Below are 12,122 nucleotides of genomic sequence, written 5' to 3' on the forward strand. Positions count from 1 at the left end.
GGTTCTTTCTCGTTAAGCACCTCTTTTCTAAGCATCTCTTCCTTGATTGTTCCTATCTTTTTCTTCCGCCTTGAGCTCCTTCTTCTTATTGGTATTCTCTTTGGGTCCCCTTTTTCTTAACATCCTTATCTTTAGCTGCTTCTAATTTTGGTCCCATTACCTGAGGTCCTTTTTCCTTATCTCCCTACTTTATTTGTTCTTGATCCTTAGATAACTCTTCCTAAGGTTCTTCCTGCTTGGGTTCTTCCTGTTTGGGTTCCTCCTGTTTGGGCACTTCTTCCTTGAGATCCTTTTCCTTAACTACCCCTTCAATTGGTTCCTTCTCTTGAGGTCCATCTTGTTTAGCTCCCTCCTCACATTGTTTCACCTCAGATTCTTCCTCGTTTGGCTCTTTCCTCTTAGGTTCTTCCACCTTAGGTTTTTCGTGCTTGGGTTCTTTTTCCATTAGCTCGTCCTCTTTAGATATCTCTACTTTAACTTCCCCCTCTTTAGCTTCCTTTTCGTTTAGTTCCTTCTCCCTTAGTCCTTCCTTCTTAGGTTCCTCCTGCTGCTCTCCACTTGACTTGCCGCTCATTAGCTCTTCTGGATAGGGTATCGCCCTCAGTCGTTGCACCATACTCTCCAACGACTCTTCCTCCATTGCAGGCACGTTCATGTCCTTTTCCTGTTCCGTGGTAGAGCGCTTCTTGGTGGCACCATCATGACGCAGTGTCGCACAGAGCTGGGTCAATGGCTTGGCCTTTATCTGACTTTGACTGGAGGTCTTGGGTATGGCTCCCGTGGACTGTTGAATGGCCAATTGACTGGCGGTTGTGGTCACAGTGACACAGCAGGCAGCTTCTTGAGATTCCTCCTCCACAATGCAACTGCTGGCAATGTTGTTGTTCTCCAAACAGCTTGTAGCTTCTTCTTCCGTTTGCTCCAAAAGTAGCGCCTCCTGTCGCCTGTTCGCTTCCCGCTCCGCAATACGATTAATCATGGCGGTTCCACGCTCCGAAGTGTTGCTTAACCTGGCAATAAGTTCATTTCCCTGCTCCTCCAGGCGACGCAAACGCTCGGCACGATTAGCCGAGACTCTCTCAATATCCTCCAAACGTTGTTCGACTGTCAAAGAGATGCTGGAGACAGTGGGAGTTGCCTCCCTGAGCTGGGACTGTTCATGCAGTGTGTCTAGTCTGTTTACCAAACTATCACCACGTTCCGAGTTCCTGGAGAGCTGAGACAACAGTTGTTGACTCTCCTGTTCCAGACGCTGAAGACGCGCTGCCCGTCGACTTGTGTAGGCTTCTTCCTCTAGAGTCAATGGCGAGGCAGTTGTGGGAGCTTGCTCCTTGGGAGCTTCCTCTTTGGGCTCCTCCTCGGTGTTGCTCTCAAAGCTACCCTCACGACTTGGTGCACGTCTTATGCGATCCAAGGACTTTTTCAAATAATGCCCACGATCTGCAGTGCGCTTAATGCGCGAGAGCAGCTGTCGGGACTCCTCCTCCAGGCGTCCTAGTCGCTCCGACCGCTTTCTGGTGTACTCCTCCTCGCGGGGAGTAAGACTGCCTGTGGCTGGAGCGGAACTGGCCCTGGTCATGCGTTCCAGTCGCTTGCGATTGATGAACTCATCCAAGGGCACAGCATGTTGAGCTGGCGAAATCTCGTCCTGAAAGCGACACAGTTGAATCTCGAGACGTTCACGATTTCCGGATGTTTCCAGCACCTGTTGAATGAGAGATTTGCACTGTTCCTCCAGCTTTTGAATGCGATCTGTTGCAGCGCCAGGAGAAGATGAGCTGACTTCATTCTTGCCACGTTGCCGGCTGCGTGAGCTGTGCGTTGACTTGGGAACTGCACCACGTGAGGAAGTAGCCACATCCTCGTCGGTATCATTGGGTTCTTCCGGTTCCTCCGGTTCCTCCGGCTCCTCTGTATCTTCTGGTTCATCACGCCAGCCACAAGTTGGCGGAGCGCTGTTCCAGCGTAGCACAATCTCCTCGCTCTCCTCCTCCTGCCCTGATGCAGCCGCTGCAGCTGCAGCTGCCTGACGTCCTGGCGATGTGCTCTGCATGCGTTTAATTTTGCGTGTATGCTCAAATTGATCCCTCAAGTGCTTGCGCCGACAATGCGCCGAAGCGGAAGAGGAGGAGGTGGAGGAGCAGACGGAGACTTCCACGCCAGCTGCAGCTGCATCAATATCTCCAGCTACAGCAGCAACTGCCGCCATATCCTCATCCGACTGTGGTCCGGAATCACTGTAACCACTTTCCGCCGAATGATTGGCATCCTCCAGCTTCCTTCTCGCAAACTCCCGCCTCCAGTCATTGCACAACTCCTGGCTCTCATCGTTCTTGGCCCGCGCCAATGCCCACTTCCTTCGGCAGTACTCGAGCTCATCCTTCAGCTCGCTGAGCAGGCGACGCTTCTGCTGCAATTGATATCTTAGTATCTGCTCCTGTGTGTGCAGCTGTCGATGTTGGCGTTGCATCTTTCCCACCAGATGCCAGGTCTTTGTCAGCTCCAAGCTCACGACGCTCAGTCGCTTCTCCTGCTCGTTGAGTCTGTTGTCCAGGTGACAGTTGAGCGTCTTCAAGCGATTCGTTTCCTTCACCAGCGACTTTTTCTCCATTATCAAATCCTAAGTGGAGGAAGGTAAGAGGCAGTTTAATGGGGATATATTTCATTAAGGATATTTGTCAAACTTATATGAAATTTTTAAATTTATATAATAATTATTATAAATAAGTGAGTGCTATATGGTGATTTTTTAATTTAAAATAAGATATTTAATAATTGTTTCTTAATTGTTATTTTATAGAAGAGCTAATAAATATGTAATATAAAATTAAAGTATTGTTTCCAATTTGATAATACCAATTTAAAATAAGAGTTGTTCAATAATTTAAAAATTAAAAATCCAAATTTAATTTTATTATTTTATAATTTTTTTAAATTGAAAATATACTCGTATAAATGTTTGCCTACATTTATTCCTGCTAAGTGTAGGTCAGCTATCTATTTATTTTCTATCATAAAATTCCTATAGCCAGAGAGAAGTTAATTTATATCAATCCCTATTTATGCAGAACTTTATTCTGGTTAAGGAAATTTCTAAAACTAATATGACATTTTAAAATTTAAATATTTAAAATTTTTATAATAATAATTATAAATTTGTAAGGGTTACATTGTGATTTTTAAATTTAAAATTAGAATTTAGCTATAATTTTATAGATAAAGGAGCAAATCTAAAATAAATTGAATAACAATTTAAAATGAAGGTAATGTTTCCAATTTTACTATACAAATTTTAAAAAAAAAGTTGTACTATAGTTAAAAAATGTAAAATGGAAATTTAATTATTATTTTAGCATTTGCTTGGAGTTTAAAATATATAAGTTTGCCTATATTCGTTCCTTCTAAATTTAAGTCAGCTATCTATTTATTTCCTTTCATTAAATTCCTATAGCCAGAGAGGAGTTTGTTTCCATCAACTCAAAATTTTATGCAGACCTTAATTCTGGTTAATTAGTTAATTTGCGAAGGCTGCTGTGAAAGTGCTTGTGGTGCTGCAATGTACAGACTAAAGAGCTCCTCTTATCAACTGGCCATCGATGCACATTGTTGCTAATCCACAAGCCCAAAAGTATGCAACATGTTTTGTGCTCGCCAACTGACCGATAAATTCAATTATGTGCACAACAAAATGGCGACCCACTTTTGAGAACGTCGGCAATAATGAAGCTCCAACTCCTGCCCAGCTCCTGTCTGACTCCTCCTCATTCCCTAGCCTTTTTCTGCCCCCTCTATGTCTACGGTTACTCTCCAGCTCAACTCCTTCCCCTCATCTCTTGCCTGTCTCCAGTACTTCACTAAATAAAGCGTCTAAGTGAATAATGCAAAACTTTGCAACAGCCTCAGACAGACACAGACGTCGCACGTTCTCGTTTGCGGCATGAAGTACACAGAGAGAAAAATGTCACACTATAATTATTTAAACTAATTGCGATTCTTAAAATTTGAAATTGAAAAAGTACAAACTACGGAATAAGCACATAAGAATTGCTTAGCTATTAAAAAAAAAAGAGAAACGAAATTTAGACAAATGGAAAGCTTACTGTAAAATTTTGAAGAGAGGTCCTTAGAGCAGAAATAGAATGCGTTTCAAAAAAATTACATAATACTTTTTTAAATGTATAGAAAAATAAACCACATTAATTTAAGGAAATTAACTTAAAGCAAGTTAAATGTGCTGCTTAAATTACACATGTTCCAAAAATATGTAAAAATTATTTCGGAATTCAGTTTATATTAAAATTCTACTGGTGGCTTCTTTGATATCGAGGAAATATCGTTCTTGCCGGCATTAAAAACATTTTAAAAAAATAAACATTTTGTACTTTAATTAGTTTATCAAAATAATTGAATTTTTTCAATTTTGATTATTTTGTAGCTACTTATAGTAAACTTCAGCTATTTTGGCCTTTTAAGTTCTGGTAACACGTCTTGAAATAAGACTTTAATTTTGCTGCTCTATCAAATGTAAAATTTGAAATTTTAAATACGAAATACTTGATGTTTTCGCTGCGTGTAGGCTGATGCACTTCATCAGTAAACCGGATACGACAACTAACAAGCTTGATTGTCCGCAACACTTGAACAACAACAGCATCGTGAACAGTCGGGCAGTTGGGAGTTAGAGAGTTCGAGAATTGGAGAATTGCCAGCCGCAGGGCAGACTTACCTTCAGCTTGATGTAGGTCTTGCTGACACTTAACTCTGGAGCTTTAGCTGCAGTTCCTGCTGCTGCTGCTGCTGCTGCTGCTGTTGCAGCTCCTGTTTTGGCTGCCACATTGCTGTTGGCATCGTCGTCAGCTGGCGGCATCTCTTCAAACTGCACGCGTTCAATTTTGTGGTGACTCAAGAGCTCCATCAACACTTTCCAAACTTTTGGCAAGTTGCCAATGATTTCTTGTGCCGTTGCAACTTTTCCCATAATTTCAGGCTCATGGCATTTTAACGAAGCCGCAGTAGTTGCTCCTCCTACTCCTCCACAGCGTTTTCTATGCAACTTCCTGGCACTTGGCTCTGGCTTCACACTGTCGGTGTTGTCCTCGCCAGAAGCTGAAGCTGATGCTGATGCTGTAGCTGAAACCATGACCTCATCTTGTCCTGACATTGCCGTTGCCGTTGCCGTTGGCGTTGGCGTTGCACTGCGGCTTTTGTCGCTTTCGTCCGATTTTTGTCCCGATTTGGCCGCCTGTTCCACCAGCTCAAAGAGCAATTTGGGCAATGTGGCGCCTTCACTGCAACTTCCCTCCGCCTGCATCATCTCATTCAACAGATCGCGATTCTCCTCCAGCATTTGTGTCAAGCGATCTATGTTCATATTGTGCTCTCCATGGAAACCCATCACCAACTGACTAAAAAGCTGTCGAGCATAATAATTATCAGGGAGTTTAGGACTTTCTATATATATTTCTCTTACCAGATTAACAGCTCCAACTTGTTCCTTGAGTATGCGCTTCTCGAACTTGTGCTCTCCACACTCCTCTCTTAACTTGGCCAACTCCTCATTGGCCGTTTCCAGCTCCTTGTTTAACAGTTGATTGCGTTCTTCAAAACTCTTCGTTCTACAATATAAAAAAGATCGTTAAAAAAATCTGTTGCTTGGAAAACACTTTTAGTTTAGAAGATATGGAGATGGAGTTGTTTAAAAGTGAAAACTTGAGATTTAAACTAAAGTTTTTAAATCGTGATTTAGAGGATAATAATTTTTTCACGAATTTAATAAAATGTAAATGCATAATGAATTTTGAGGCCTAACCATGAACAAAATGACATTCCGCTTGAAAATCAGTTGAGTTTTGATAAAGTTATGAAAGTTGAAAGTTGGTCAAACTTTTGATTTAGCAACTTTACAAGTCAAAATTTTTGTTCGATTTGACCTGATTTTTTACACGAAAATGAAAGGTCTCAGAATCAAATTTAAAGTGTTGTTTTATACTAATTATGATATAAGGAGTTGACTAAAAGTGAAAACTTGAGATTTAAAATTTTCAAATTTCAAAATTTCAAAGGGGGGACCCTTAGCACCGAAATCGAGATCTTGAGGAAAATAATTTATTTCACGGATTTAATAAAATTTGAATGCAGAATGAATTTAGAGGCCAAACCATAATTAAAATGATATTCCGCTTGAAAATCGATTCAGTTTTGCCAGAGCTATAAAGGTTGGAAGTCGTTCTGATCTTGACCAAGCAACTTTACAAGTCAAAATTTTTGTTTGATTTGTCATGATTTTTTACAAAAAAATGAAAGGTCTCAGAATAAAGTTTAAAGGTTTGTTTTATACTAATTACGCCATAAGGAGTTGATTCCAAGTGAAAACTTGGGATTGAATATTTTCAAATTTCGAAATTTCAAAGGGGGGACCCTTAGCATCGAAATCGAGATCTAGAGGAAAATAATTTTTTTAACTAATTTAATTAAATTTGATTGCAGAATGAACTAAAATGACACTCCGCTTGAAAATCGATTTAGTTTTGCCAGAGTTAAAAATAAAACTAGTTTCGGTTTTGGTAAAGATTCCGGGATTATTTCGTGCTGAAAGGTAAGTGAAACATACTTCTCCTGCTCGGCGATTAGTTCATCCTTTTTGATGGAGATTAAACGCTGCAGATTCTCATACTCCGCGGCGGCAACTCTTTGACGTTCCTCGTAGAGCTGTCGCAGTTGTCGTATATTGACCAATTGACGTTCGTATTCCTGGCGCAGATTATTGGACATGATTTTCATTTCGCGCTCGCTGAAGGAGTTCTCAATTTCCGTCAGTTTCATCTTGAGCTAAGTAGAAGAAATTTAAGTATATTTAACTGGAATTTTTTAACGAACTTTCTCTCTCTCTCTTTAACCTGTGCACATTGCTCCTCCTTGACGTTCAACATTTGCTTGCAACAGCAAATTACCTCCTTCAGTGTTCCCACCTGACGTTGCACCACATCCAGTTCTCCACGCAGCGATAGATTCTCAGCATTGGCCAATTGCAGGGCCAACTGAGCATTGGCCAACTCAATGTTGGCATGACGGCTGCGACTGCTGGGATTCTCATCATCCTCATCCACTTCCTTGATAGGTGTTAGCTCTGCTTGAGGCTCCTCTTCCCCCTTGGAAAGCTCGGGATCATCTTTAGCTCCTTTGCAGATAAAAAAGTTAATTTAAAATTAAAATTTAGATCAATCTTATAAAATATGTTTAACATAAACCGAGCTTTAATTTCCGAAAAATTGTTAACAAGCTTTTACATAGGACAACTTTAAGAGAAAGATACAAAAATATAATCTAGATTCAACACATTTTCTCTTAAGTATCTTAATCTTAAGTATTTATTCTCTGTAGTCCAGACACATTCCTAAAACCTATTTAAAATTATTATTATTAGTTTCTTACAAATGAAAATCTTGAGGAAAAAACATAATAAATACAAAATCCAAAGATTTTCATATTTAAAAAAAATAAATAAAAATATTGTCTTTTAAAAAAAAAAAAATAAAATTATTATTCTATAATATTTTATCAGTGTACTACACAAAGCACATTACAAATCTTCTTATCAAACTGTAAAAAAATTTTGAAAACAGTTAAAGCACTTGGAATTTAAAAAGAGTATGATTCATTCATTCACATTTAATTTTGAAAACACCAAATTAGTAAAATATTTAACTTATATAACGAAATCGTACTTGAAACACTTCGGGGAGAGCTTAAGATTAAAATGTGTAATTTAATGAGTGAAATACTCTCTATTTTTTAGTACCTTGACGTAGTCTACGATTCTCCGCCTGCTCTGTGGCCAATTGTTTGCGTAGACTTTCTAGCTCTTCTCGCATATCCTGCACTGCAGTTTGTCTTGCCAAACGTTTGTTGACCAACTGCTCCTTGAACTCCTGCAGGCTTAAATCGGGCTCTGCTTCTTTCTGCTGCTCTGCTGACATGATTGTTGGTGTCTTCAGCTTTGAAGAGCTGTCTGATGAAAGAGGCGTTGTTTCAGCCGGAAGTTGTTCCAATAACAAATTTTCATGCTCGATCTCATTCCAGCGAGGCTCGTCATCCGCCTTCGTTGTCTCCGAATCATTCGTATTCGGCGTAGACTCGGTATTACCCATTCTTGTGCGGCTTTCTTCTGCTTTGTCTTCAGATCGAGAACAAAGAAACGAACCAATCCGATGCCAAATGCACTCGATTTATTGCAGTCGTTTTGTTGTTTACTTTTTCTTTCTGGCAATCGTTTATCTGTGCTTTAATGCGACTTTTCTTTTAGTACAAAGAGCTGCCAGCTGCCTCTTGCCTACCAATCAGTTCTTTTCAAGTTGAACCAATACAAAAATAAAAAAAAAGAACAATACACACATTTACATATAGAATTAGTCTATTATGCTATATATACATATGTTCGATCACACGCGCGATTTCGCAATAATTATTGACTTTCACTTTTCCTACAAACCAGAAAACTTGGACAAATTTATGAAAAGTAACTAAGTCTCCGCTTCACTTCTTTAGCTATATATATAAACCTATATATTACTATATAGGTATAGCTATAGGTAAGAATGTTTAAGTAAATCTATAGTATACACATATGTTAATATATATATATGTATGTCTGCGCGTTGTTGGAAAATTTTCAATTCTTCTATCCGACGCGTCGTTGAGGAACTTTTCACTTGGCCGCCTCGCATAAAACTGAAAACTCTTCTAATATCGTTGGCTATTTTTAACAAGAAATTTTCACTCTCGGAAAATGCTCGGTTCGCTCTTTATTTAATGAAAACTATCAACTCTCTCCCTCTCTGTCTCTCTCTCTCTCTGTGATTATACGTCATTAAATTGCATGCAGGATTCTCTCAATCATTTAATGTTTTCCCGAATTCCTTGAACTATGTTCCTAAATCATGTGCCTATTTTATGCAGTTTAATTAAATAAATACGAGTATGTCACATGCATAAAATATGTTTAAATTTAGATGGACACGTCAAGTTGATCTAGAATAATTGTGACTAACAGAGGAATAAAACAGTTGCGACATTTGATCAAAACAAAGTAAGTTGTGAAGCGTGTCAACTTTTATACCCTATGAGCCTGGGCAAAAACGGTCATCACATTAGAAATGGCATTTCAATTGAAATGTGTGATCTGCTATCCTCTGTTCTGGCGCATCATTTATATTATAGAGGTTTTCAATATAAAATATTAATTTGATAAGAAACAACCTTACAAAATAACCCACAGTAAGTACATTGGGTACATTTCTGTGAGGCCTCTTCATCATTAAAAAATATGTTTTATACCTGTTTTAAATCCTCCAATGACACCGAAGATGACTTAATTTGCATGTAGCTCATAAAAAAAAAATATATTGTTTTAAAAAATGACTAGATATAGAAAAAACCCACAAAAAAAAGGAATTACCCACCTGTCAAATGGCGGTACGGTATTACCAACTAGCAAACAAAAAAACCAGTAATTAAAATATTTAATGCAAAAAAAAAACCCTATATAAAAATGACAAAAAAAAACTTGAAACAAAATGAATCCAATTACGATTACGATAATGATAGATTACGGTATTACGGTATTACGGTATTACCAGAAAGCAAGAAAAACCCAAATTATTTCAGCAAATTAAAAAAACGGCACATCTGTCAGTTATTTTACGAACTAAAAGTTATGCTGATAATTTCGTGTCGTATGATCAGCGTAGAACCGAAATTCGGTAAATTCCAAAAATCTCGAGCCAAGTCGGGTCAAGTCAAATAATCTTTCATATATGAATAGTATATAAGACGCATGTGATGTCGGATTTCACTACAGTTTTTATTTCTTCTAAGCAAGTGATACTTAAACTTTGACGGTCTTCTCAGACATTCAGTAAAGTTCAGTTTCAAAATGTTGCAGAAAATCTATATAATATATTTTTTAATAAGTACAAGTAATTTGTTCTCTGATGCAATTCCACATTCACAATCTAATGAGACCAATGAAGTTGTAACAATAAATGTCCAACAACCCGAGCAGAAACTTCAGAGAAACTTGAAAGACGGACTTGCCATGAATTCGGATACAAAAGTTCTTAGAGCGGAGATAGAACGACTGAAGACAGAGCTGGAGCTTCAGAAGAAAACTGTACTTGAGAAAGAAGTGAAATTTCAGAATCTTGGAGTGGAGCAAGAACGACAGGGATTGTTGATAGATACTATTGATAAGAAATTGAAAGTTCAGAAAAGGTTGATAGATAGACTTGACGAGCCAATGGGAAATCAATTGGATCATGAACGAGTGCTAAAATTCATACATGGGGAACTTGTTCAAAAATTTGTCGAACGCTATTTATGGTTTTACCCACGAAATTGTGCCGAGTTCAATTCTAGCGGAATCTACCACGTAACCCTCCCCAACTTTAGTAGTCAACCCTTTAAAGTTGCCTGCGATGCGGAAACTCAAGAAGGTGGCTGGACGATTATAATGAGGAGGATAGATGGAAGTGTCAATTTTTCCCGCAACTGGAAGGAATATAAAAATGGATTTGGTGATTTGGATGGCGAGTTCTTCATGGGTCTAGACAAGATTCATGCAATGACTGCGGAGAGACCTCAAGAGTTACTTGTTCTTCTGGAGGACTTTGAGGGAGACAAAAGATTTGAGAAGTACGAGAAATTTGCAATTGGCAGTGAAGATCAACAATATGAACTACACACTTTGAGCAAAGGCAGTGGCAACGCTGGTGATTCATTCTCCGAGCATCGTGGCATGAAATTTACCACATATGATCGGGATAATGATCTATCGTCGGGAAACTGCGCCAGGCGCGGCTCTGGTGCCTGGTGGTACAAACATTGTCAACACAGGTATGAAGTCATTTTGATTGTTTGAGAATGCTTCAATTATAAATTTAAATTCTTACAGCCAATTGACAGGAACCTATGAAGACAACAGATTTGCCAGGGGCGTAATTTGGGACAGATTTCGAGGGGATGAGTACTCCCTGAAAACAGCCATAATGATGATTCGGCCTAAAAAGTGAATTATACCTCTTGAAATAATGTATTAAGAAATGTTTTATCTTCATTACTAAATGCTTATTTGTGAAAAACTTTATTAAATATATTTGTCATTTTTCTTATAACATTTGTCTCTCTGTTTGTATTTCCTTCTCGCTTTCTCTAGCTTTCCCTTTACGACAGCCTTAATTTTTTTTTATTCAAATTTTCGCAACACTAATCTTTATTGACTTCATTGGGGTTTTCTGGGTTTTCCCCAATCCTTGCAAAAAATGTTGGATCATTTAAAATTTTTGCTTACCCCAGATCTAACTTTAATTGTTTTTTTTACAGTTCATAATTTATATATAATTTTATTTGTATTTGTAATTTTTAACTTAATTTTTATACTTGGTCATTTTTTCTTTGCCGACTGCTTTTAGTCGTGCATAAACAAATTAATAAAAAAAAGTAAATAAATTGGCAAATTTTGTTTTTTTATTTCGAGTCTTGTGAGCAAATTGATTATTGGGTGTACACTGTACAGGGTATTCATATGAGGCAGCATGTGTCAAAACAGTTGCTTGTATTTGCATTGTTTTTTCAGATGCGCTCGCACTAAAGTTTGCCGAAAAGTTTCAAATGAAAATGCATTTTGCAACAGATTTTTCCACTGGCAACAACAACGGCAATTTTTTTATTTCCGGGGTAACTTGGCCATTTGAAAAAAAAAGTGGGAAATACGCAGCAATGACTTTGAATGAGCAGAAGAGTGTGGCAAACGCAGGGGGAGACACGGGGAAAGGACACATATTTGGTAGGGCTTCCTGATGCTAAGTGTCATGAGAGACAGAGAGAGAGAGAGAGCGCGAGAGAGAGAGGAGACACTCGAAGAGACAGTTCAGGCTTGAAAATGAAAATCAACAATGCAATTTGCCATGTTGCCTCTTTGCTAGCCCAGTTGGAACAAAAAAAACAACACATAGTCAAAATATAAAATAAAGTGGAAGCGAAACTTGCTAACCAGCCACGCCCACCGCCCACTGACGCCTTGCCTGATGCAGCCTTGATGCCATTATCATCAAGTTTGGTCGAGATTG

At 38.6% G+C, this 12,122-nt stretch overlaps 2 protein-coding genes across 3 annotated transcripts; one reads left to right on the forward strand and one right to left on the reverse strand.

Moving 5' to 3' along the window:
- On the reverse strand, positions 1-8,503 carry LOC117782312 (nuclear mitotic apparatus protein 1). 2 transcript variants are annotated; one of them, XM_034619406.1, is made up of 7 exons: positions 7,799-8,503; positions 6,897-7,177; positions 6,611-6,828; positions 5,471-5,615; positions 4,727-5,413; positions 455-2,620; positions 1-424 (listed from the first exon to the last, which is right to left on the reverse strand). In XM_034619406.1, the coding sequence occupies exons 1-7, from the start codon at positions 8,145-8,147 to the stop codon at positions 221-223; spliced, it is 4,050 nt and encodes a 1,349-aa protein (XP_034475297.1). In that variant the 5' UTR covers positions 8,148-8,503; the 3' UTR covers positions 1-220. The 2 variants fall into 2 exon arrangements, with proteins under 2 accessions (XP_034475297.1, XP_034475296.1); XM_034619405.1 differs by having other exon boundaries at positions 1-2,620; positions 7,799-8,502.
- Positions 8,504-10,328: 1,825 nt separating this feature from the next.
- On the forward strand, positions 10,329-11,066 carry LOC117779634 (angiopoietin-related protein 2-like). The gene is made up of 2 exons (XM_034615897.1): positions 10,329-10,890; positions 10,949-11,066. Exons 1-2 carry the CDS (start codon positions 10,508-10,510, stop codon positions 11,064-11,066), a joined length of 501 nt encoding a protein of 166 aa, XP_034471788.1. The 5' UTR covers positions 10,329-10,507.
- The last annotated feature ends 1,056 nt before the right edge of the window (positions 11,067-12,122 follow it).

The sequence above is a fragment of the Drosophila innubila genome, assembly GCF_004354385.1.
Source record: "Drosophila innubila isolate TH190305 chromosome 2L unlocalized genomic scaffold, UK_Dinn_1.0 4_B_2L, whole genome shotgun sequence".
Lineage (NCBI taxonomy): Eukaryota > Metazoa > Arthropoda > Insecta > Diptera > Drosophilidae > Drosophila > Drosophila innubila.